Source organism: Lutjanus erythropterus, chromosome 5 (genome assembly GCF_056507025.1).
Source record: "Lutjanus erythropterus isolate fLutEry1 chromosome 5, fLutEry1.hap2, whole genome shotgun sequence".
NCBI lineage: Eukaryota > Metazoa > Chordata > Actinopteri > Lutjaniformes > Lutjanidae > Lutjanus > Lutjanus erythropterus.
This window is the reverse complement of record NC_139321.1, coordinates 17,144,319-17,172,182: the sequence shown is the minus strand read 5'-3', so window position 1 is coordinate 17,172,182 and position 27,864 is coordinate 17,144,319. Positions and strand designations below refer to the sequence as shown.

The window sequence follows — 27,864 nt, the reverse complement described above, 5'->3', positions numbered from 1 at the left end:
GTGAGAGGCAGAACAGCAAATATGGGACCAAACAGCTTCCCACAGAGTTATACGTTCCAGCTAATGGAGAAGGAGGGAAGTAGGAGGGCTGAATAATGGGCGATGTTCTACGAGGGCAAAAATAAGAAAGTGAAGGATGATCATAACCATATGGAGGCTGCGTTTTGCTTACAGGGAAGGAGTGAGCAAGAAAGGAAAGGAAGTTTAAGGAGGGTGACAAAAGGAAGAATGTTAGGACAGGAGAAATAAAGGGTGGAGGAAAGAAAGCTGATGAAACTTCAGAAGATAAAGATGACAAAAGAAACTAATGCAGCCCACCTGTGTGTGTGTGTGTGTGTGTGTGTGTGTGTGTGTGTGTGTGTGTGTGTGTGTGTGTGTGTGTGTGTGTGTGTAAATCTGTGTTTTCTGTTTGGAATTTGAGGAAAGAGAGACAGGGTAGGGGGCTGAGAGAGGAAGAAGACGGGAGGGGAAGGAGAGAGTAAAAAGGAAGCAGTCTGCTGTTTCACACACTGGTGGTAAAGTTGAGCCCCTTGCAAGAATTCTCCTGGCTATGTCCGCCATCTGGAATGTCGAGTCACTTCCTCTGTCTGCCCTGCGCTCTAACGGGGTTGTCCTCTGCCTGCCTCTGTACTCCCTCCCTCTCCTCTGACAGCACTCTGAAGAACCGCTGGAGACCACGCCAGCGCGGACGGGACTCTACTGACAAGACACACACAAACATCCAGCATGAAAGTGAGACCCCCGGAGCAGCCCGCGTCCAACCAGACACACTCTAAATGGAATCTGGGCCTGGAAGACGCAAAGACAACTGCAGTCATCAGCTGAACTTTTTGGAGGGTGTTGCTTTTCCCTTATATGGCAACAGAGCTGGGAAATCATTTGAATTAGTCTGGTTTCTGTTGCATGCCTGTCTGGTTTTAGTGCTGACTGAGTTCCATCTGGTATGTTTCTGTCTCTGCTGTGTGCGTGCATGAGTGTGTGGGTGCCGTGTGTGAGTCTCGATTTGTTTGTTTTGCCATTCTTGGTTCTTCTTTTCCTGTTGTTTGCATGTGGGGTTTTTGTTTTGGGACAAGAGGAGGGCTTGTGTTTGTGGTTAAGCTAGAGGCACCGTCATTGCCTCAGGGGTGGCTGCTTCATTCAGCAGCACCTCTCGCTATTTTTCCCTCTCCCTCACTCGCACTGCTGCTGTTGTGATGGTCTGTGTTTGTTGGAGCAACACACCCACCTGGGTGCAGCAACTTGCAACCAAAAACTGAAACAGTGTCCGTCTATACGAGGATACTATCAGAGAGGTGGACGGGGGAGCTCACCACACCATCAGCTGGATGTTTCTCTCTTTCTGCCTCTAATGCGACAGGATGTGTGACCCAGAAGAAACTAACAGAGAACCAGGAAGTGCTAGCTGATACAGACAAGGTGTGGGATTGTCTGTCTGACACTTTGATCATGAAGAAAAGGATCATGGGAGGGTTCTAAACACGCTTTAATGACAGACCACCAGCGGGATGCCATCTGAGCACATCTGACACAGTAAAATCTGTTAAGTGTGTGTTCTTCACAACTTTGTCGCCTCATGTGGATTATTTTTATGAACATATCTCACAGCATTGATTGCCATGACGACGGCAGCATGGTATCATCGTGACATCAGCCGTGTGCACGCAGAGGACTTGCTGGCACGGGCAGGGAGGGATGGCAGCTACCTAGTGAGAGACAGTGAGTCTGTGCCAGGAGCCTATGCACTGTGCTTGCTGTGAGTACACACACAAACACACACACACATTAACCTACTTAGTGGACAGCCAGTTTATCTTACCGGTCACAATCAAACATAATTGCCTATCCAAGGTACTTTAAGTTGTTATGATGGGATGTTGTGTACATGAACCTGCGAGCTGGTACTGTTAATGTATTTGTAATTGTACAGCTCTTGTCATAACAAAATACAAGTGTAAGGAGGTGGAGAAAGAGTCTGTAACCATAACTGTACAAAGGTGTACAAAATGTGCAATTACACTTAACAGATAGTGAAACATCAACTAGATGAACTGATAAACAAAAGAAATGGAAAGAAATAGAAATGATTTAAGAGCTGGATTATTTACATGATATTATCATATGTGGGTTAATTTAATTATATCAGTATATTTATTTTATTAATTTACTTATTAACATCAATGACACCTCTAATCCCAAGTTAAAAGAAAAGGAAATTGCACAGGAATGTGACTCTCCTGCACTCCAGAAGTCATTTTTATAGAAGCTACTGAATGTTTCTTTATATGTCTAATTTTATGTGTTCCACCTCTTTGAAAATATTTAACGAATGATTCACTCAGGATGTCTTGAACTAGTAAAAGCAGCCTTTGTGAGAAGAACCAGAGAGCCGTTCTACTTTATGTCGAACCAAAGCTAATTACCTAATCTTGTGAAACTTTGAGATTTTGGCGTATAGGATTGGAAACTATTCATAAACTCAACATTTCTGCAGAATGTCCCCATCTGTAAATTGATTCAGCAGCTTCACTCCCCCCGTCACATCCATCACTTTCACCATCATGTGCCAGCAGGCAGCGAAGAATGGCTGCGTACGGGCTGAGCCAACCTCATACATACACCCTCCCCAGACTGTCCGAATGAACACAGTCCACCTCAAGCCAGTCAAACCCTGGCCCAGGACTCCCTGTTTCCCCTCTTACCCCTCTTTCTTCCCTGGGGCCCCTGAAAGAGGGCGGGAGCTCCAGCGACCGCACTACGCTGACTGCTCATCAGTCCGAGCCAGATACATTCCTGAAAGCTGAGCCTGGCCACTCATAGTGCTCCCTCTTTCCCTTCGTTCTTTTTGCGATATGTCATCCCCTCTTTTAGTTTCTTCAATTTCCCCCCACATTTGTATGTAGTCATTCTGCCGTCATGGTTCACCTCTCCCCTTCATGTAATATACAGTAGTTGCCATTCATCTTTACGTGCCGCCTGAATACAGATTTCCCTGAAGTGACTGATGCAGATGATGATCTAAGTGTCTCTCACACATTGGATAACTAAAATAAGCCGTGTCATTAGTGATGTGTAAAACAACTGGCGCCGTGTTAAGAAAGTTACAGTGTCTTTAAATGCAGCTAAACATCTGGTCTTTATTTAAACAATACATTGAAGTATATTTTCCCTTTGAATGTTTGCTCACAAGTGTGTTGTAGTAATTAGCCATGCTGTTCTACTGTAAAATAAATTATGTGTTTTAACTTAAAAAAGTTATTGTTAAGTTAACTGAATTTGAAAAGACAAATTGGGGTGATTTTGTAACGATACAAAGCAAATAAACTTGATAGTAACTCAGTTGTACTTTAGAAAATCTGTTCAAAAAGCTCAAGATATTAAGTTGAGCCAACAACTTTTCAGTCAGACTGACGACCATTACAGACAAATTTGATTTCGTTTTACATTTTCTCAGTTTAAAAAGTCTGTTTCACACCCGCTGCTTCTCCCGTTGGAGTAGCGTCCAGCAATGTCCACCAGATTGGCATATGATGTAGCATATGTCCACAGTAAAAATTGCAGATGGACCATGACATCATTGTCTTTTGTCCTTTTTGGGGTCGAGGTTGGGTGGGGCAGTCCCATTACAGAAGAGCGGACATGCTCCCCAGCTCAACAGCATTCACCACCGCTTCCCGCTGTCACTCTGACCGCAACCTCCAACTGTCTCACTCAGCCCAGAAAACAGAAGGCCATCTCTTGTATCCCAACATACCGGTCCATCCTACACATGTCCATAACTTTGCTTCAGCTCGAAATAAAGTTAACCAGCTAGCTGAGTAAGCTAAGCTTCAGAAAAGAACCACAGCTGTCACCAATGTAACCAAGTGTCCTGGGTTCGCCTAACTTGGACGTTTAATAACAAAATAAAAACAGGACATGTCATAATAAACAGGATGTGTCATCAGGGTTTGCAGTGTTTTTATCGTTTTAAAAGAAACAACCATGACAAACTATAGAGTCTTAATACTCAAACAGTGCATGCTGGGAAGTCTGCTAATGTGCTGATCATGTGTCTTTAGAGACTTAATGTAATGAGTTGATTGAACACTGTATTGTACATTCATTCAACTCATCATTTCAAATCCAAAGACTTCAGGTTAGAAGAACTAAGTTCATAAGTTCTGATGTGTTCTGAAAATAACTGCTGGAAATTTTAGGTTTAATAAAAGCTGCTACAAGCAACTTTCCTATTTTATTGATTTTGGAGGCACCTGTGGACAAAAGCAGTGGTGTTGCACTGGAATAACTCCAAAATATAACACCAAAAATCAAATTATCTGAATAAAAATCTCCTCCTTCTTTTAGCCGAGCTAATGTACTACTCACTGTAACTCTGCCTGTGAAAATGTAATCACAGACTCATTTCATCATAAGAAAATCTGACTCAATGGCAGGCATTAAGAATAACTATATAGAAATAGATGATCTTTTCACAGATGGTCTTGTTATTTTGTATAGAGGCATCAGTGTTAAACTGTTTTGTAACCAGTTCACAAGTCCTTGTAGTAGCTTTAACTTGTATAAATAAAACTTGCATATTTACATTAAGTTGAGAAAATCTTTGTTTACAGTTTTAACAAAAGTTAATTTTGGTTTCCAAAGGTTCCAACGCCATGTCCACACCTATCGTATTCTTCCCGATGCGGACGGCCTTCTAGCAGTTCAGGTGAGTGTTTACCGCCGCATGTTACTGGATCCTCTGCCTAATGAGGAACACCAGAGGAAAAAGAAACACAAAAGAAGTTTGAAACCTTGGCACAAACTGTACACACAGAGAGAAACGCAGCCAGTCAGGGGGGATCAAACAATGGTTTGTTATTGCCTGTTGTAAGGAGAACAGGAACATGTTTGTGTTTCCTCTCTGTACAGCCTCTGTTGCGACTGCAGCAGCCTTGTTGTTTGAATGGCATCTCTGCCATGTGGCCACATGCTTGCAGCATAAGCTCAGCCGCACAGAGGAGAAATTGTTTTTATGTCTCAGAGATTCCTACTCAACCCACACACTAGGTCACTGACCAATGGGTGTGCTTATTTGTTATGTGTATGCATGGGGGTGTTTGTATTAGACATAATGAGTCTGTTGGATGTGGCAGGGTTAAAGCCAGTGATGGTATGTGTCTTGTTTTTGAAACCCTGAGCAGGGGGCCATTTAGCCAGCAAATGACCTAATTATTAGGTGATAAAAATACACACAAGCACAAAGTTTGCAACCACGAGTGCACACACACACATGCACACACTGTGGGTAAGGGTGTGAGAGAAATAAACATTTTCAGGGCCTAAACCACAAATCAACTGTGGCTTTTTAACTATGACTGCATATTAAAGTCCAATAACCAGTTTAATAATGATTGTCTGGCAGTCGTTTTAAAGTCTTCAGCTTGGAAAAAAATCCTCTGCTTTCAATCGAAGACTTTAAACTCTGTTGCTATTTCAGTTGTTTTTCCACTGCCATCAGTATAAACCTCCAGTACGAATTTTCCCTGACTGGATTGGCTCCACTAACTCACAAGTCGCATGCTTGCCGTTTTGTTTTTCCAAGATGGCCATGGAGATATTTTGGGCCCTTTTTTTTGTCCCCTCACTGTCTCTTATTCCTTGTCATTTCTTTTTAATTACTTTTCAAGAGATCCTTGTGGTCCAAAAAATACTATTTGAAGTGTTCCTGGCAATCCAGTCAGGTCACTCGAGCCAAAAAACGGTTGCTTTCACTGCAAAATAAAAGCAAAAGCATTCAGAAAAGAGGGCACAGGAAAAGAGCTTGCTTGGTATTGTGGTCTGATGTGTACCATGTTAATTTTGTACATGTACATGTGGTAGCATGCTGAGTGTGTATGTGCAGCACCTGTGCATAGCATGTGTGCTTGTTTAATCTTAATTTCTGCAAGTTCTGCTTTGAGTGCCACTGAAGTGTAGTTGTGTAGGTTTTTGTGGAAAGTCTGGGGCTTTCTTGTGCTTGTGACTTAAATATGTGAACATATGCATGTAAAAACTTCCTTGCCATGTTTTTATTGGGAGGAGGGGGGGCTTTTTAGACTGACTGGGAATGTTGAACCTCGGTGAAACATGACGGCCCACCGCTGCTGTAGGAAGGAAGTAGCTGTCAGTGGTGTCACCTCTCCTTTCTAAATACCCCTGGGATGATTTTTATCATTGCAAATCATCTGTTTGTGCCTTTTTCTGTCATGCAAATAAATACTTCTGTTTTGTTCTACCAAGCAATATGTGGAAAGGAGGGGTGGTTGGGGCACTGTGTTGAAACATCCTCTAACAACCACATAAAATACACCAGTCAGAACTTTTTAAATATGTGAAAGAGTTTTGTTATGTCAGAACTTTGAGAACAAACAAGGTGGTGAGGATGTAAATAAATAGAACCTAGTGAAGCCTTGACACTGTAGACCATAACATCTTATCTGAACACACATAACTTCATAGCTATGTGTTTTTCATTCCTTTTTTTTGCTGTGTATTACTCAAAGCCAGGTTATCAAACAAAATAAAAGTACTTAATTGACTTAAACTGCTACATTTTCATCAAAAATGTATTTCTGAATGTACCATCAAAGTGTCACGTCTCTTATCGTCTGCATCTGTTTACGGTTTCTGTGGTCTTTCCTGTTTATGTTTACATCAATGACAGACTGTTAGCAAGTGTGCATGGTCATGTGATGTATACGGTACTTATATTCATTGATTTCTGTCCCATGTATGTGTCTGCGTGTCTTACAGACGACACAGGGGGTGCAGGTAAACTGCTTCCGGACACTGGAGGACCTGGTGTTGGGGTACCAGCATCCCCACAAGGGCCTGGTCACTCCTCTGCTCTACGCTGTTCCTCGCGATACAGACACTGGGGATGAGAGTTCAGGTGGGTCCTTTAGCTGTTATCACGACAAATAACTCAACAGTTAACTACACGTACAGATATGGTGCATTATATGATACATATGATACACTTTCATAACTTGAATAGGCACCTAAAGAAAACACAATTTTTATTACGAAGTTATGACTAGAAAAACTTGACCCACAGTGCTCAGCTGCAAATTAATCTTCATGTTGCCAGCTTTCAGATTATGTAACCACTTATCTGTGGAATATACTGTTGGCCAGTACTTAAAAAATGGTAATATTACTTCACTTATTGCCTGGTATCAAAAGTAATTAGTTACATTACTCTTTTGTTGGTGGCATTGTTGCGCTCCAAAGTTGAACAGCTGATCCAGAGCACTGTTAACTCCCATAAAGCTTTTGTTGTTGGTTGCCCAGATGTCAATTGTGGTGGAAACAATGTCCACCTCTCTGAGTGTGTCCTTCAAATAGATTCCATCACTGCATTTTCTCTCGAGGAGCCAAACCAACACAGTACTTAAATAATGACAATACTTTCACCTGTGGAAAGTCTGCCTCCCTTCCTCTCCCTCATCCTCCATTCTTTGTTTAGCTTTTTTGCTAACAGCTGATGTGACCTGCTTCACATACATGCCATCATAGGACAGCCTCTCTAGCTCATAACCCCAGAATTACTTGGATTAGTAACTTTAAAATAATTATTGTCTTGGAGTTTGTAATCCCTTACACTACTTGTTACTGGGTAAATGGCCTATGGAAGGAAGAGGGTGACTAGGAGAGGTTAAATAATGTCTGATTTAATGTTTTGTGTGCACAGATGATGAGAAGCCGCCTCCAGCTCCAGCCGCTGTCTGCACAGTGCCTTTTACAGGACCACCAGCAAAACCAGCCCCTCACACCCTATTCCTGGATAAGTTACAGGAATTAAACACATCCAAGTACGATTATCTAGCTAAAGCTAGTTAGAGGTCCATTGCGTAGTGCTTATCTCTGCTGCATGTATAGCTTTTATATTTCTTCCTCTTTCTTTCTTTTCTGTGTGCAAATATCAGATAGATTTATAGATGTGACTGTTTATTTGGTTTATGATTGTTTATTTATTTCTTATTTAAGTGATTTATAGTGTTTCATTAATGTTAGCCATCTGTTATGGTCTCAGCTTAGGATATTCTAATTTAAACATGCACCTGTTAGCAATCAAGCATAAAAAAAGCCACGTGTGAAACACTGTTCGCTCTTTTGTCCTATTAATAAACTGACTTAATATAGTATCTAATGTGCGCTGAACCACTGCTTTTGGTGTACTCTGTCTCACAAATGTTTCAAAGAGGGTTTTTTTCTAGCAGATGAAACTTAAGCAACAGTCCAGAGAGCAGAACTAGATAGTTTATGAGATATTACTGTCTGAATTTTGTTCTGTTTGCAGCACTTCGGGTGAGGTGATTGGTCTACTCAATGACTACCTCTTCAGTGAGCTGCCTCTCGACATTGAGAATGTGCATAAAGGGGCAACAACTCTGTGTCACCTCAAGCGTACTCTGGGCACCGCCTGCCAAGGCCTAAACAGGTCAGCGTGTTTTTGATTTTATTGTTAATAATGTATGTAAAGTAAAAACTCAAAGCAACTTGTAATGTACAGACTGTTAGGATGCAGTACACTGATGGTGCTGCATAATTTAATTGTTTACTGAATGCATGCACTAAAATTTGTCGACATAGATGTACAGTCATTAATCAAAAATTGTGTGTTGATTCTGATCTACAGTGAGATTGACTTGACTCTCTCAAGTCTGGAAACCCTGGCCAAGGTCTTCGACCATCCTAGCTGCTCTATAACAAACACCAAGGCACAGGTACAATACAAACCATGCTGCATGCTACAACAGTAGCTAACTGTATTCTTATACAGCAGTAGTCAAAGGTTTGGACACACTTCTCATTCAGTGTTTTTTCTGTATTGTATAAGGCATTGTTCAGATTATACCAACAGTGTGCAAAGCTGTCATCAAAGCACAAGTAGACCACTTTTAAGAATCTAAAATATTAAAGAGCAAAAAACATTTGCACACAGGTCAACAGGTGTGTATGACAAGCCCACTGGTCGACAATAAAAAACAAAAGGACTCTTGAACACACTCTTCTGCACTTGCAATCAAACCTTTAATAACAACGATGTTATTAAATCTTTGATTGTAATTGCAGAAGACACTGTGTGAGAGTCCTTTATGTTTTAACTCTGGAAAAGAAAGTCCAGAATTAATCTAAAAGGTAGAACAATAATAAAAATAAAGAAAAAACACTGAGTGAAAGGATGCGTCCAAACTTTTGACTGGTACGGTACGTCCACACACATCAACTAATTGCACCTTTCATCTTGTACTTTTGGATCAAGGGCCCGGAGATGGAGATAGACAGCCTGTTGTGTAAGATTTCAGCTTTGGTCAGCCTCCTGTCTTCATTGGAGAAAAAGGTATGTTTATGTTCAGTAAACTGCTGCTGCACCTTGGAAAAAATCTAGAAATGAACGTATGTATTGATGGTGTCTCTCGTTAACAGCAACATTCATGAGTGATAATGCAGTGATTTCTAACAGTTCTATTACTTATTAGAAAACCTGTTATTTCTATTCTATTTTGTGTAAATACTTCGAGAGCAATGGAAAAACAGGAATCAAATTCCTTGTATGTGTAAATACATTGGCTAGTAAAACCCATCTGATTCAGGTTCATAGGTCATATGGTCAATATATTGGCAACAAACAAATATTTTGTTAACGATTAAAGCCAAATATTGAGCTTGGAGAGACTCATAATTCTTTAATTAACTAACTGACTGCACTTGTTCTCAGTTGGTGTGTTTCAGTTTCTCCAGCACTATTGATTCTATAGTACTGTTAGGACATTGATATATTCCACACTTCTCACAATCTTTAAATGTTTAGTGGTAGTGCTCATTTTTGAGTGATGACAAAACAAATGTTTTTAATTACACAGCTATGAGGTTTTGTGTTTGACAAGATGTTGTGGTCTACTGTGTCAAGTAGTTCTATTTATCTCTATCTGCAATAAATCCTTGTACTGATGTATAACAATGTTTAGGCTGTAACACTTCAAATAATGTCCTGCTCATAAAGGTATTAAAAGCGTTACAAGATGCGGTGACCAATCACAATCTGGCAGTGCAGCCGAACCCACCCCCTCCTGAACCGACGCCCACCAATGTAACACCTGCCAAGAACCAAGCCAGACAGCTGCCAGTCCACTCCTTTCAGGTAATTATGCTGTTATTCACTTGTATTTTTATCTTTTAAAAAGATCACAAATCATACAATTCATCTCTGACTACGTAAACAGTTGTTTTTCCTCGTGCGTCCAGGTGAAGATGGTGAGATATGGCAGACAGACTGTTTCTGTGGATGTGGACACAGGAGTGCTGCTCTTTGACAGGAAGGCTGGTTCATTTGGTATAGAGAGGGTCTCACATGATAGAAGTAAGATATATTCATGTTTTAGTGCCTGTAACATTTATCTTGCTTGCAAATACATTCAGGTATATTCAGTCAGTATATTCTATTACTGTCTAAGTCCAGAGGCTTATTTCACCCATTATTGATATTTTCAACTGCGTAATTCTGACTAAACAGTACAAAAAATTGGGCAACAATTCAACTGTGCATTGATGCTGCATTTTTACTGTACATTTCAACTAATAATCTTATTTATAATATTCTTGCATATATTTTGAATGCAAATTTGCTCCTATTTTTGATATATATGTTATTTCTTATTCTTTAGTTTTGCTAAGTTATTTATTGTTTCCTAAATTCTTATCTATTTTTGTAAAATGCGTACTTATTTAATTGTTTTTTCCATACTTTAACAGATTTCTTATTTTTCTGTTTTTCCTCATAATTTCTCTACGCTTACAGAAATTTTTTATTCTATAATGAGAGCAACTGTAACATGACTCCTGTCCCCACCCCGGGGATCAATGAATTATTTTGTGATTATTTATAACTTATCTGCTGGCATGTTTCTTGGGTATCAGTCCTTCAGATTGTCAAGTTCCAGAGCAGTCCAGCCAAGGTGCGCATGGTTGTTGACAGCCACCACAACACACCGCGGGAGATGATGTTTGAGAGTGCTCGGGTAAGAAGGCGAGATAATAGGTATCATTTTTAACTGGAATCCACTGTTTTCTCTCCCATAATTTACCCTCATCTCTTTCAGAAACGCGACGCTTTCTGCCAGCTCCTCCAGCTGATGAAAACAAGACACTCTCCCCTGAGTGAACCTGATGTGATCTCTGTGTTTGTTGGCACCTGGAATATGGGTAACCAAAAATGAGATGACAGAGTCCACCACTGTCAGGCAGCACTCGCCGATGTGCAGAAGGAGAAGGTTGTTTTTAAATTATTTATTGTGTTGTTCTGTGTGCACAGGTGGTTCTCCGCCTCCTCGCAGCCTGCAGACGTGGGTGACCTGCTGTGGATTGGGACACACCCCTGATGAGTCGACTGCCTTGCTCCCTCATGACATCTACGCTTTGGGGACTCAGGAAAACCCGCAAGGGGAGAGAGAGTGGACAGAACATATCAAAGCAACCCTTCGCAGCTACACTCACATTGACTTCAAACAGGTAACTCCCCTTTTCGAACTTTTTTAAAACTTAAGTTTGTGATTCTTATGTCTCTGTAGGGTGAATTATCCATGAAGTTTCTATATTTCACAGAAGAAAGAGTCATAAATTTACATGCCCAGAATAGCTGAAGGGGAACTCCACCAATTTTACACATCAAAGTCTGTTTACAAGGCTTGGGGAGTACCACAGCACATGTGAGAGGATTGTAAAGACCTTATGTGGCTCAAGCGAGGTCACAATCCAATTTTGAAATTTGATTTCTTTTTAATTGTCCATTGTGAGTCCTAAAATTTTATACTGGATTGCTAAATCAGTGGAGTCGAGCAAAGGTTTTCTCATAGGAAAACACTGGTCATATAATTTCAAAATCAGGTATTTCACTATTCACATTCATGAATTAGTCACAAAATAGATGTTTGACTGGTGTCCAAGGTCTCAATTGGTCTATTTTTTTTGTGATTCTCAGTAACTCAGCTTCAAACTTATGTTTTATCCACTGTCATTCTCATTCCGGGTCAAGTAAGGACTAATAAATGTGTGTGGTTACACTTTAGAAATAAAGATCTTGGTTACATTTTTGCACAAGTTACCACTTGGTTAGGTTTAGTAAAAGACCACAGTTAAAATAACCGCTACCTTAAAATAAACACTGACTGTTGGTCTCACATGGGAACGGAAACCAAATCTCCTGTGTGATTGAGACTTTCTTGCCATTCACACTATGTCTGTATATATTATTTTGAAAGTTGTGCTGGATGTCACGAAAATTATTGAGAGTTTGTGTGCATGAACACAAATCTATCAGTCTGTCAAAATTTCATCACTATTTTATATCCTGCTATGATACTTTTGTTCTTCACAGTGATTTCTAATTCACTCTTTTAATTTTAAAAAAAAATATTTTATTGTTTTTTTTAGTATAAAATGTGTAAAATACATGAATAAAGAAATGCTTTTATTTGAATTTGTAAAACAATTATTGCAGCCATCTAAATCTTATGGTTTTGTAAAATTGTAACTATTCATTTTAGTTACTTTCAAATTGTTTTCAGTGCTACTTGCAGGAATCTCCAAACCAGTATTTATGCTCTTTAAATATTCACCCAGTTGTCTGAACAGATTTGCAATTTTGCAACAAAAAATACTGAAAATGATCTAATATTACACAATCTAAAATTACTGTATATTGAATATTGTTTGCTGCTATATTTACACAAAATACATGCAAACACTGTCAAGTCTCTGCCTTGGGAGAAATAAAAAGGTTGGTCACAAGGTCTCTTCTTTGTGGTGTCATGTCAAACTAAAAATGTTAAAACTTCAGGCTTGCATATTTTCAAACAATATATAACATTTTTTGTGTGATTTGTTGGACAAGTTTGCTGAACATCAACTAAGGATATTTCAGCAGACAACTATATGTAGCATACAGTTAGAAGTGCACTCTGTAATAATGGGGTCAGCTCTGACAATTTAGTCTTGCAAAGTTTATCCTTTTAAAATCCTTCAAATCTGTGCTTCGTTCATTTTATAGTACCGTTCACATTAAGAGAGTAAAACTCTTTCTTCACTATTTCAAAGAACATTCACCCTCATGTTAAATGGTGAAATATTACATTTGGATGTATAAACAGTATTGAGTGTGATGGCACGCACAATTTTCAAACTTTCAGCAGGTTGTAGGAAAGGACTGTGAGAGTTTCTGATGTTTTGCCACCAGCATTGTTGTGGAAATATATCTGAAAATATCTCAGTGATAGATTATAGATCTGATGTGAGTATTAGTTTTTTTTTTTTTTTTTTTACAAAGATGTGATCTGAAATAAAAGCAACACATCATCTTACAGTAGAACTGGCCTGTTTTGCAAAATGAGCATCTGTTCTCTGAACTGGGGCCTGACTTCATATAAATTGGTCAAGTCAATAGAGAAATCTGTAATTATTTGCTCTTTGACTAACTGTTGTAATGCTCCACATTGTCCTGTAGGTGGCAGTACAGTCCCTCTGGAATATGAGGCTGGCTGTGTTTGTGAAGCCGGAGCACGAGAGTCGCATTAGCCATGTGAACGCAGCCAGTGTGAGGACGGGCCTGGGGAACACGCTGGGTATGTTTCCCTGCCTGATCTCATGAAATCATGGCTCACAGCCAGAAATATCAGGGCATGACTGACAGGTGCAGGATGTGTTTTTAATAAGCTGGAGGTCAGAAGTTGAGTGTTTCTGTTGTTTCAGGAAACAAGGGGGCTGTTGGGGTCTCCTTCCTCTTTGGTGGAACATCGTTTGGTTTTGTTAACTGCCACCTGACCTCTGGAAGTGACAAAGTCCTGAGGTACATTCTCTATGAGTATAAGAATATGTGTACTTTAGTTTTTATAGTACAGTATTAAAAACATTTATAATTGTCTTTTGTAATTAGGGCTGCATGTATGGTAAAAAAATTCATGATTAGTGGGAATCATTTTTGTGTCACAGTTTTCATTTTAACTGGAGGAAACTATTGAAATCACATTGATATGACATTTGTTGGAGTCTGTAGCAAACAAAGATGTTTTCCTACATCTGGAGAAAAAGATTTGTAGGTTAGCAGGTGAGAATGGGTGAAATTCAGGACAGAGGAGTTGGGGATTAATGTATCATGTCAAAAGGATTAAAATGTACAGCGTAATTTCTGAGAACATTAGACTGATAATTTGTGTTTACAAATCACATGACAGGTGACAGGTGTGTTAGTATCATTTAAAAAAAATTTCAGCAGATAAGAGTGACATGAAGCTGTAGTAATTATTAATTATTAATTATGAATATATATTATAAATTGTTTGTAGATATTCTTTTTCACAAATTCCTGGCTGCACTCTCCGTCATCTGGTTTAAAACAGGTCAAAGAACATTAACAACCCGTTTTGCATGACACCCAAACCGGTGAAATAAACAGTAAAAACACATCAATAATAATCTGACGTATTTAGCAAAAACCAACAAGACATGTTTAATATCTAATAGCAGGGTTTAGAGCCTACATAAGTGATTTGATCAGAATATTTTACGCATTCAAATGTTTTTCATATTATCTATTACTGTGTGGTTAATTTTCAGGACTAACAGGACAGGATTTGGGACCACAGCTTGTAATAAGGGACTGTCCTGAACTGAATTTGTTGGTCAGGGCATCTGTGCAGCTCTACAGAACTTCATTATAATGCTGTTTTGTCACATTTGTCCTTACTGCAATTTGGTTATTGCCCTTGGCTATATTGCGATATCATTTCAACTTTCATAATATTTTTGTTAATTGTGTAACCCTATTTGTGATTTGCATAATGTTTAGGAGGAACCAGAACTTTGTGGACATCCTCAGACTTCTATCCCTTGGTGAAAAACAGCTCGGTGCCTTTGACATCAGCCTGCGCTTCACCCATCTTTTCTGGTGTGGAGACCTCAACTACAGACTCGACCTGGACGTACAGGTCTGTTATTGTGCCTATTTTTGACATAGTGTCCTGATTTGGCACCATTAAAGGCCGGCTAGATGTGGCTGCTTTAGCAGTTGAGAAGTCTCAGCCACTGATGTTTCTGCTTCTTTATCTGCAGGACATCCTGAAACATGTGTCTAAGAGAGAGTTTGAGGAGCTCATGTGTGCAGACCAGCTGACCCGAGAGAGACACAAGAGGAAAGCCTTTCTCAATTTCAGTGAGTTTCAGTTTCCTGCTGCCCTTTTTTTTTTTCTTTTGAAAGCTATAAATATCAGACAGTTATTGTGTAAGCGCCTTAATGCTATTTTGCAATCACAAAATAAATGATTAATAAATATCCACATTTGTTTACTCACTTTCTCCGTTTATCATGATTAAGAGGAAGAGAAGATTGCATTTCCACCCACCTATCGGTATGAACGAGGCTCCAGGGACTGCTACCTATGGCAAAAGTACAAGACTTCAGGAGTGAGTCATTTCTTGTTTCACAAAAGCACCTCAGAAAAACAGGATGATGTGCACATTAAAAAAAAAACTCTTCAGGTACAGGACGGCGGATGCATGCCCACCATTAAAACAATATCTGTACCTATGAGTCACTGCCAAAACATGGTAGGTTTATTTTAATCACCAACAACAATAGGATGAATTTTCCATTAAAATTATGTACAAACGTTCATGGTCCCCAGAGGATGACTCCGACAGATACTGTGGCGACGAACTCTTCCTGTAGCATAGGAGAGTCACACTCACTTTAGTTCATGGGCCACATACAGTAAAATGATTGCATAGCCTATAAATACCAACCCCTTTCAAGTGTTTCTTTTTATAGTGTAAAGAAGCACAAGTACATTCTGAAAATGTTCACAATTATTGAACCCTCCATTTGCAAAACAGATGATGAGCAGCCTGAGATGTCTTTAGAAAAATAAGTGCAATTTCCACAATGTCTCAGATGTTCCACATTCAGTCAGTCTACTCTCATTATGTGCATTACAATATACTGCCCACAGTGGATCTACAAATGCACAAAACATTCATGTGTTTTGAATATGGGAAGTATAGTATTTTACTTCTTTATGATTCAAACAACTTGACAAAACCGAGAAATTCTTTTAAATTTCCAGACATTTCCACTTCTGTGTTGTAACAGTGGTGTCACCACACAACACCAACTGAAGTGGACGCTGGTGGGGAAGAAGGTTTAGTTATCCCCGGCCTTACAAACCATTTATAAATTAAAAGATTTCACACTGCCCTAGCTACAAGGTCCTGCCCAGATAGAAGTCTGAAACCAATTATTTTGCACTGAAGCTGCTGATTGACAATATTAAGCAAACTTTTCAATATCTTTAAATGACAACAAGTGTGTCGTGTTTTCAGAGGACTGTACTCTGCAATTTTTTACACTTTGCAAAATCGTCCAAGTCATCCAGATTACTTGAACATTGTGAAAAAGCAACAACCTGCTTAAATACACACAAAACACCCACTTAATATGGTATAAAATGTGAAGAACAAAAAACAGTTATGATTCAGGTACAATTTTCTAAAACCTTTTACCAGAAAATTTAGGATCAGTCACAGTTTCCAAAAGGACCATTTTCTCCATCCTTTAACTGACTCGACTTTAATTCCCTTTAGGTCTTTCTGTAAATAATTCCAGTATATTTGAAAGTGCCTCTTTGTTTGTTGTGTTTTAGACTCTGATGTTACAGTGTGTATTAGATATTTAGCATAAAAATACAACAACAATGAAAACACCTCGGAAGCATTCTAAATATACCATGAACTCTCTTGTTAGGGCATTTTTAAGCGCAATGTAATCCCATTTAAGGGATCTTTGACAGCAGCTGTCATGGCGACTAAAAATAGGAGGCAAGAATTAACCCGCAGTCTAAAAAAGGAATGTCTGTCATAACAGGAATGAAGGTCCCCCCCCCTCTGCACTGCACACAGATTAGATATCTGGAAATTTCATTGTAATCAAACAAACATACAAAACGTTGTTGATTTATATCTGTATCTGTTTATGTAGGTGCGAGTCAATGTTCCTTCATGGTGTGACCGGATTCTATGGAAGTCCTACCCAGAGACACACATCATCTGCACTGCATATGGTAAGATTACAAAAATATATATTCATTCACTTTTTTAAAACAATATATTTATTAGTTTCCACTTCCACAAAGGACTAAACAGTTAAAACAAACCAAGAGCACAAGTTCATACACACAACCCTATGGGTTACAATGATAATGTGCAATGAGAGCACTCAAGAAAATCCCTGCAGCGTGATGAACACCAGGCTATATGTAGTTTTTAGTAGAAAAGTTGCCCAAGGCATAAATAAAATGTATAAAAGCAACCATGAAAGGGCAGCGTTAAAGCCTTGACATAGCCGAGGTTTTGATGCAGCATTCTCATTTTAGATATCTGTGGTCATTTTTTTTCATCTGTACCGCTGTAAAATGAGAGCAACCCTCAAAACGAATAACGGTCAACCCCTACATCCTGGTCTGTGGTCCGTAAAGAAACAGAGTCATTTCCTCTCATTCAGTCTGAGCTGCTGTTTCTTCCTAACCTCAGCAAACTATCAAAGCATAACAAATGCTGGGTAGTAGCAAAGCTGGTTTTTGTCTCCTAAATCACTCTTTTGTCAAATCGTGTGAAATATCCCTGACAGCTCATCTGACTTACAGTGCTGTACAATCTTTTTTTTATTCTATCTTTATTTGATTAGAGATCCACATGTCCATCAAACGTTTTCTCGTTTCTTATACCTTTTTTAAACATTAAAAACGTTCTGTGAATACAAAGACAAAAGATGAATATACAATAAAATGATCAATTTCAAGATGTTGTATGTACAACCCCAATTCCAAAAAAAAATAGGACATTGTGTAAAACGCAAATAAAAATAGAATTAATTTATTTGCAAACACTTTTCAACTTGTATTCAGTTGAATACAGTACAAAGACTAGATATTTAATGTTCAAACTGATGAACTTTATTGTCTTTTGAAAATTTATACTCATTCTAAATTTGATGCCTCTAACAAAAAAGTTGGGACAGACGCAACACAAGACTGTGAAAGTTGTGGAATGCTCAAAAATCACCTGTTTGGAACATTGCAGAGGGTTAACAGGTTAAATGGCAACAGGTGAAAGTATCATGATTGGGTAGAAAAGGGGCATCTTTGAAAGCCTCAGTCAGAAGAAGAACAACATTTTTTATTACTGCCTACAATCCATAATATCATTGAAAGATTCAGAGAATCCAGAGAAATCTCTGCACGTAAGGGCAGGGCGAAAAACCAACATGGAGTGCCTGTTACATTTGATCCCTTAGGTAACACTGCAATAAAAACCGGCATGATTCTACAAAAGACATTACTACATGGGCTTGAGGATACTTTGGAAAACCATTTCCGGTCAACACAGTTCATTGCTGCGTCTACAAATGCAAGGTCAGACTGTAACTTGGAAAGAGAAGGACATATATCAACAACATCCAGAAACACTGCAGCTTCATCTGAGATGGACCGACACAGAGTGAAAAAGTGTGCTGTGGCCTGACGCGTCCACATTTCAAATTGTTTTGGGAAATTACGGATGCCGTGTCCTCTGGACTAAAGAGGAAAAGGACAATCCACACATCCACCACATTGTTCCCAGCACAAAGTGTTGGTGCTCATGGCATGATGGCTAACTGTCTTATCTGTGAAGGCCTTGTAGTGGGAAAATTAGATGGTGAACTTGTATTTTGTTCCTCATATTAGCTTCTCATGTTCTGTCAGTTACTCGTCCTTGAACACACAGCTGTTCTCCCTTTGGAAGAACAACTTCTGATAGCATAATAACATCCTGACTCTCCCGATAAGCACTTCAGGTCCATCCTGACCTCCTTCATCTTCTAAGCCTATAAGACAGATGTACATTCTTGACTCATTATCAGTTTCTTTTACATTTTCTGTGTGACTGTGTGCTCATCCTTTGCAAAGCTCTATTAAAACACCACAGAGACAATCTTGGTCATGGTGTCTGTCTTAATTTTCAGATTTTCCACCACAGCCTAGTTAATGCTGAAAGGCACATACAGGTTTTGGAGCAGCATATGCTGCAACGTCTTTTTCTGTCCCTTACTTCAGCAAGAATGAAGTCATATATCGAGCATGGGAAAGAATTTCACTTTCAAAACTTCAACAATTACTTACTGTCCTCGGTTTATGTTTACTGAGAGTTGTTTAAAGAATAGGTGATATAACACAGCGGTAAACATGCCCCTGTCCCAACTCTTTTTTTGAAGATGTTGCAGACATCAAATATAGAACGAGTGTATCCTTACAAAAAAACAAAGATTATCAGTTTGAACATTAAATATCTCTTTGTGCTGTATTTAATTGAGTATAGGTCAAAATGGCATCATTGCATTCTGTTTTTTTTAACATACCATCCCAACTTTTTTTGAATTGGGGTTGTACATCACCACATCTGTACATGTATACGCATCTACGTATATATTCTTAAAAAACATCCCTCCCTTTTTACCTTTTCCTATACATCCATCTACACACTTTAAACTAGTCATTTAAATCAAACAAACAAAAAATAACTAAAAAGAAAAAGGGCACATTGAAAAAATTCTCAACTCTTTCTCTTTGTTTTAACCTATGCACCTGTAGTTCTAACACCGCACCTTATACAGCACATTTTTACATCTGCTGGAGTCGTGATTGTAAATATCTTGTACAATCATTTCAGCTACAGCACATATGAGATATGTAGTCCTTACAATAACAAAGTAAATGGTGGATTTGTCTCCTACCAGGTTGCACGGATGACATCTTCACAAGCGATCACTCACCTGTTTTTGCCACGTTCCAAGTGGGGGTGACGTCGCTGTCCAGCTCCAAAACAGGTGCTGTCATTGTTGTGTACACAAACAGATAGAATATGACTGAATCCTGAATCTTATGTGAGCAGTATTGTTATGCATTTGTCTGGCACAGATCTAAATTCAAGCATGGAGAGGGCCTGGATAGAGCTCGAAGGCATCGAGGCCATTGTGAAGACGGCGAGCAAGGCGAAGTTCTTCATTGAATTTCACTCGTCTTGCCTTGAAGGTATGGTGTCGCATCAAAAAGACATTTTGTGTGAGCTTTTATACAGCACAGTGGCTAAGATGCATTCATGTCTTTCTTTGCAGAGACACGGCGCTCGAGTGAGAATGACTCGCAGAGCTGTGATGTTCCCGGGTTTCTCAAACTGGGCTGGTCCTTCAAACAACTGCCAAAGGTTAGAGGCTCAGTCCATTTAGAAATGGCTCAAAGTACTGAACATTCGTGAAATCAAATTGTTAACTTTTCATTTGCTTTTGTCTGTTATAGCTTCTTCCAATCATGTCTGACATGGAGTATCTTCAGGATCAGCACCTGCTGTTGTCTGTCAAGTCATGTGATGGGTTTGAGTCATACGGTTGGTATTAATTTTGTATAATTAACTACTCCATTCATAATGTCTGAAGGTTGTGGTAAATAGAGAGGTAGAGCTGGATATTGTTTTAAAAATTATGATCCCTGTATCAATACCAGTACCCTTCTAGTGATACCAATACCAATAGAGCATTTCATTTGATGCATTTTATTTTTTCTACTTAATTTGATACCAATCATGTGAATGGATACATTCTTTCCACAAAGGTGTGTAGTACAGCCAAGCTTTTGAAATGTTTCAGTGGCATGTTGGCATGCTGAACTGCTACCTCTGCACTTGACGTCACCCCACCACAGACTGTTTGTGTTGTAGCTGCTGTGGTAGCAGGCCAGTATTATCAAATAAAAAAAAAAAAAAAAAAAATGTAATTAAGTTTTTTTTTCTAGATCTGGGTACAAAAAGTATCAAATGCAGGTACTGTTTGACTGGAGAAGTTTCGATACTATTTGTTACTGGGTTATTTTGGTTGATAACATAAAGGTATTGAGTACTGATACCCAGCCCTGTACAGAGGTGGATAAACTGACTGTTTTTTATCCACCTTGTTTCCCCTCATTGATTGATACAGTTAATAGAAAATAGATCAGTAAACTGTCAGTCTAATCTTAACCCTTTCAAAGACATGGATAAACTGAATTTACTTGTGTTTACTACACCCTGTAATGTCCCTCTAGTTTTGCTAATGATGCCTTAAAAGTGACAGTTTATTCAAAAACTGAATGATTTGTCCTCATTTTTTTTTTTTTAAACTATCACCACAAGTGCTATGAATGAGCCATTCATTAATGAAACTAGGTGGTTTTATTGTCTTTTGACACAGTTTACAGATTTCACATTGAGCTTAAGCACCAAAAATATGTATTAAAAAGCTGAGCTTGGAAATGACACAACTTTTTGTGAAAACTTTTTTTAACAACTGTTTTCCTCTGAGATTCGCTGCACTTTTTCCCTCTCTTTGCAAAAAGAAGGAAAATGTTCACAATGAAATGTATGGATTAGTATATTTTGATGCAATGATGGTGTATTAAATTGTAATTGTATTTCAAGTTCAGCAAAACACACCAGTTCAGGTTTGATGATAAAATAATGTTGGGTTGACAAACAAAAACATTTAAGTGTGTTAACCATTGCATGAATTTCGGGATGATTCGTCTGCAAATGTCCCTTCAGTTTTGTCGTGTTTTTACCAGTGATTGTTGCTTCACTCAGTTTACAAAGGGTCTTGTTGTCATGAGATCAAATGTGCAATATATCCATATGTCTGTTCTCTTTCTCCCAAATGCTGACATGTCTGTACAGTGTATGATTCATGTAGCGACTGCATGCTAGTTGACTTCCCAGGTAGATCAGTACTTTGCAGCTGTGTGCATCTAACCTTCTTATCACACATAGAGATTAGTTCTGATTGAATCCCCTCCCTGACTTGCCCCTTCCAAACATTTTTGTCTTGTTTTTATTTGTTAATAAAAGTTTCACTAGATTTCGTCATAGTTTTTACCATCAGAAATTAGTTTTTATTTAGTTGTCGTATTGTTTTCAGCAGTGAAAAAAGTGTCAGTCAAATTATGTCAGTGAAATTAACACTGGGCAATGAATTGACTTTTCTAAATATATATTTTCGTACAAGTGCTCCACATCCAATGCAGTTCATCTCTAATGTAGCTGAATTACAGTCAGTGTGTCCAAAAACAAGGAAATCATGTGTGAACTCTAAGGAAATCATAATGAAACTATCAGGATGGATAGGTTTAACTTTACTCTTGTGTTTCAGGGTAAGAGGTCTTGTTGATCTAAGGAATAATCTTTTATAGGTGAATGCTGTGTGGGTCTGCGTTCACTCACTGGTGCCTCTGAACAGTTTGAGACGTTCTTGAGTCACCGCGGTGAAGAGATGGGCTCCATAAGAGGACGGGTCAGGATCCATGTGCCCAAGGACAGACGAGGAACGCGAGAAAAAGTCTACGGTGGGTCAGCCGGAACTGGTCCTCTCCTCCCCCTTTGCCTTGCTTGCACTATCACTTCCCACTAAACTTTCATCTCTACTGTCACTGCATTCTTTGACTCGCCTGTGAGTCTCACATTGCTTCCTCTATTTGGTTCCTCAATGATCCCTGGCTTGGCTTTACGCTTGCTGGTATCTATCGACCGCTTCCTCTTTTGGCTCCTGATTGACTGACCCTGACCAGATGCATCCTGAGACACTGAAACAGGACAGATGAGTATTATGCCACCAGGTCAGGCACTACAACAACACACACAAACACACCAGTATCCTGTGTGATTGCAAACTGACACAGCCTTTGGCCTACGCTCACCACGCAGACTGTGAAGAGGCTTTGCTCATTATGATATGCATTGTTCATTTGGCTTTTTCAGAGTTGTTCTGTTTTGAGAAAGATCCTGGGAGGGGTCACATGTCTCCTGCACCGACACGAGTCCCAATAAACAGGTGAGGACCTCATCATGTTTCTGAGCATCAGTGTAAATCAACAGAAAGGCTTCAGCTCTGAAAGAAAGGTTCCCTAGAGCTCTTGAGCTCAGGTTTACCAAATCTTTTCAGTTTGTGTGCACATTTTACCTGCTCTGTCCCTCAGTATAACCAAGCTAAAAGTTAAGCCCATTTTACATGGGACAAAAAACCCACTAACACCCACCAGCACCTGGGTTTTGTTGTCACTGATAAAGAGTACAGTCGTGATTCACTCCTGGGTCAAATGACTCTGCGGTACTCATGGGTATTAATCCAGCTTCAATCAGTAGTGATGGAAACATGACACTCAGGTGGACAGGCTAGTTTTCACCACTTTTCCAGCACAATAGTATGAAGGCTTGTCGCCTCTTTCTCAACTCTGCCACAGATTTCATCTCGCTCTCTTTAAGTAGTGCTTGAACACCCTTCCAAATTAGTTGGTGATTAGTTTGAAACTTCAGAAAAAAAAAGACAAAGACAAACTTGACCACTGGCAGTGGAAAAGGAGTCAGTTGCCTATTTTTAGTTGATTTAACCGCAGCATATACACACTTATTTTGATGTAAATTTTTCATGCTTTTACCTGGTTTTTCATATACAAAACAATAAGATTGTTGATCAAATGTGAACTGAGAAATTATAGACTAATTCAGATTTGTAATTCACATTTGTGAATTAATCTAGCAATACCAGGTTTGCAAAGGTTTGCAAAATTCTATTTAATTGTATGTTCATTCCAGGTCTATGGCAGCTCCTCCTAAACTAACTCCGAGCAGCTACACCAATCCTGCCTACTTCATCTTTGAAGGTGTGTCAGTGGCACGCAGGGTGGAGGAGGCCCTCCCCCAGCGAAGGGACCCTCAGGTGATCTGGTCTGGAAATGAGGCCTTGCAGCTCCCAAAAATCTCAGGACGTCAGGGCTTTGACAGAAGACCCTGTCGCAGGTCAGACTTTACAGAGATTGAAATTCCAGCCGCCCTGCCCCAGTACACTCCAACCAATGACCTTCATACAAGCCAAACCAACTCTTCCTATCAGCTTTTCCCAGCCAAAACCCCATCTCCCATACCTCCCCCTTCCAGTAATGCTATGCCACAGTACCAGGAACAGACTTCACAACCCAGAGACAAATACCAGGGTAAAAATATGGTTCAGGACTCTATACTGCCTGAGAAGAACCTGAGGAACTTGTACATGAATCATTCAGCAATCATCAGGGAAAAAGCCAGACGAGATCAACATCAGCTTCTGCCAGAAAGGACCAATCCTATCCGGGCAGCCAAGACGCCCTCAGCTTTCCCCTACGTCCCCACTCACTTAGCTCACGTTCAGGCATCTGTCCCCTGGATGGTGGATCAGCAGCCACCTGGACCCATAGGAGACAACTCCCTCACTGCTTTGCAAATTGCCAAGTCCCTCAGCGAAGTCGACTTCTTCCCCACAGAGCAGAGAGGCCCATCCATACCCAACCAGAGGCCAGGTTACGGAAATGGTCCTTCCATGCATGGAGAAAGAGGCTACAGCTGGGAGAAAGAGGTAGGATGCTGCTCTCAAGGCAGTTTTTATAAGACGTGACTTCTGGTTCCTTGTTGAAAAAAAATAATAATAATAATCTGCTTTATCTCGATGCAGGTGTCTGTTCTCCAAGGTGCACCTGAGACCGTACGGGAGCTTCTCAGTGCTCTGGGTCTGCAGAAATACACCCTGGGACTCAGCCTCAACGGCTGGGATGATCTGGATTATTTCAGGTGAAATTATTTTAGATAAAATACTCCACAAGCAGTACTTAGCTAGGCTTAATGCTGCATATCATAGACACATAAATAATAATAAACACAGAAGGCATTTTTGATGTTATTAGATGAAAACAACCATCACATCACAGAATGTGACTGGCAGAGATACTAATACCAAGATAAATCAATTAAATACCTAAACTTTCTTTTACCACGTAATTAAACATTTTAAATCAAAACTTAAACTCAAATTAGGAGAAGTGGAAAAATTACAAACTTTTCATAAGAAGGTTTTAGTCACATCAGTACTGTTTGAGTTTTCTTGAAGGAAATAACAGCAGACATTTAAAGGAACGGCACTAAAGAGCATTCACAGGTCGACTTCATCAGTTACGTATACGCTAATTTTCCACTACTGTTCCAAACATGATAATATTCAGAAATTGATATCGATCACAAACAGCATATACGTTTGACTATTCCTATAGTATGAATATATCATTTTCTGATTGAAGGTGCAGTAACCAATTCTTGAGAAAGGTAATTGATTGTTGAGTCTCATTCCAAGGTTGTCAAACCATCTTACCGACCTGTGATTGGTCTCCTGTCGCGGGCTAGATTCTCTAAAGCCTGAAAACAGTGAAGACAAGGAGCCAAAGTCTAGTATTCTCTCAGGCCACTTGAATTACATTATGATTAAAGGTTATAATGGAATAAGGTTATAATAGTTGCTGGCACACGTCTTCTTGCCTCTGTGTATTGTAAATAAAACAACTAGCCAACAGTTTGCAAGGCCGGCTTAGAGAAAGAGAAGCCCACATTTCCAGTCCGAAGGGGAAACACACAGGCTTTTAAACATTATGAAAGACTTGGATGTTAACAGGTTCAGAGGGTCAAGTCCACCAGCGGTGGAAAACTTGAAGGAATCCTATTTAAATGTAAAGAATTAAAATGGCTCAAGTGGAGCCTCACGGTAACAGGAATTCATTTCATTTAAACAGCTTAGTAGGAATGTGTATTTTTCTCTTTTGTCTGTACAACAACAAGAACAAACTGGACAGGGCTATTAAACTGGGTGGCGAGATAACTGGGGGACCAATGTGTTGCATTACTTTCATGACAGACCAGTTCACCATATATTTAGCTCACAATATTACAGCAGACCCATTGCACCCTCTGTGGTCTGAATATGTACTTCTATCTTCAAGGTAAAGGTATAGCGTATGAAGGATGTAAACCAAAAGAGAGATCACATCCTTTGTCCTGCACAGCATTCAGCCACCTAACCAGCTCTGATTAGATGGTCTGGATCTGACAACTTGATGTGCTGCTCTTTGTGTCCTTACGAATTTCCCAAATTATGCTTTTTCATGGTGTTTTAATACGATGCTTATGTTTATGCTATACTTTGTGCTGTCATGTGTCCGCCCTCTATATAACAAATTCCTTTAGAGGCAGTAAAGATTTCATTGATCCATTCATAAGGACAAAAACTGAAATATTTTGTGCATGTAAATGTAGTCACTGAGACATGGTGGTTGCTGCTTGATGATTTTTAGAACACCTTAATGCGACCAAACCCAAACCAGTGTTATTTTTCCATCATTGACCTGACCGCTGATGCTTTCACAAAATTACCATTAAAACAGCAGAACCCACAAACCAGAATGGAAAATGTAGCTTGACCAGTAACCCAGTTATGGGTGACTGACTTCTGTTAATGGAGTCATTTGTCTGTTGTTGTTTGTAGAAGTAGCCTCTGTGTCCAGAGGATAGTTGCAATAAACAGTGGGGCACCAACACTGAACAATCTTGTACGTAAAGCAACAATAAATGTTTGTTGCACCACAGATATGTGGTATTAGCCACTCAGCCAAATTTGAGTGATTAAAAAAATCACTAAATATATAAAATTAGGTCTCAAAATCATCAAAAATTGATCAGTTTTCTCTGCTGTGAAACACTGTGGGGCGTGTCTGCTCCACTGTCTCAGTGTCAAACGCCACTGCAACCTGAAAACAATCACAAACGCAGAGGCTCCGTCTAGCAGCTTTATTGTGTCCAGACATGTTTGAGCCAAGGACAGAGACAGGATGGTATTTTATCTCTTCTGTGTTGGACTGTTGGACTGTTACAACTGAAGTGAGCTGAGGGGAACTGCTGGGCTGATTTGGGGTTTTGAAGAAAAACTCCATTTACAGGGACTTAAATAAATCGAGTTGGTACATTATACTTATGTACATACTTATAAAGATTTACTGGACTATCAAGTAAAGTTAAAAAGTTCTATGAATAACTATTGAATATTTACTCAAGTTTGATTCAGTGTCATGTCTCCCCTCCACAGTGGTATCACTGAGGAGGATCTACGTGCTGCAGGAGTGACGAACCCTTCACACCGTCGCAGGATCCTCGAGAACCTGCCCAGGAACTGGAACTGACACACAGACGTCAAAAAACAATGATGGTACGAAGCCTCGTGGTCTGCTCAGTTAGAACTGGAAGAAGCTTTGGAGCCGAGATATGAAAGGAGGTCAGGCTGATCGGATATCAATCACATCAGCTGGACTTTACCACGGCCCTGCCATCGTTTCATTTACTCGATCGATGCCGCAGCAATAGTTTGTTTGAGTAAACACGGCAAAGGGAACATGACGCAGGAAGTAGTCGTTGCACAGTCTGCTTTATTCTTCCATTCATCTTGACAGATAATGGAGGAGGAGGGTGATACGAATGGAAACTGACACTTATGCAAATATTGATTATAGTCTAAAGATCTCATTGATTTTGTTTAAATGAATTTTAAATGGCTATAAAACTATAGTCCTTCAATTTCCAGTGTTCATTCAAGGACAGTGTTTACCATTCACCTTCATCCCTTCTACTGTGTGCTTGCCATTACTCTGCTATGATTGAGCCTGGATCTGAGCGTGTAAAAGCCCTCTATTAAACCTATGGAGCATAAAATCCATAGCTGTACATATCTACTGGAACAGTGTCTGTAAAGTTGACATAGAAGGACCTGCCATATCTCATTTTGTTTACTGTCTCATACTGTTGCTATCATGTCACTTAATCAGTACCTGTGTCCACTGTGCATGTTTTATGCAACCTTTATAAAAGTAAAGTGCATAAAGCAACTCTTGACTGTCA

The 27,864-nt window shown here is 39.5% G+C and overlaps 1 protein-coding gene across 1 annotated transcript; it reads left to right on the top strand.

The window, feature by feature from the left end:
- The first annotated feature begins 444 nt into the window (after positions 1 to 444).
- On the top strand, positions 445 to 27,864 carry inppl1b (inositol polyphosphate phosphatase-like 1b). The gene is made up of 27 exons (XM_084718921.1): positions 445 to 1,753; positions 4,642 to 4,705; positions 6,772 to 6,910; positions 7,712 to 7,832; positions 8,321 to 8,461; positions 8,660 to 8,747; positions 9,287 to 9,364; positions 10,028 to 10,165; positions 10,270 to 10,384; positions 10,942 to 11,042; positions 11,124 to 11,226; positions 11,336 to 11,532; positions 13,523 to 13,640; positions 13,768 to 13,864; positions 14,864 to 15,002; positions 15,127 to 15,226; positions 15,389 to 15,477; positions 17,048 to 17,129; positions 19,841 to 19,930; positions 20,022 to 20,135; positions 20,219 to 20,307; positions 20,400 to 20,487; positions 22,317 to 22,469; positions 22,882 to 22,954; positions 23,716 to 24,511; positions 24,608 to 24,723; positions 27,059 to 27,864. The coding sequence occupies exons 1-27, from the start codon at positions 1,617 to 1,619 to the stop codon at positions 27,150 to 27,152; spliced, it is 3,660 nt and encodes a 1,219-aa protein (XP_084575047.1). The 5' UTR covers positions 445 to 1,616; the 3' UTR covers positions 27,153 to 27,864.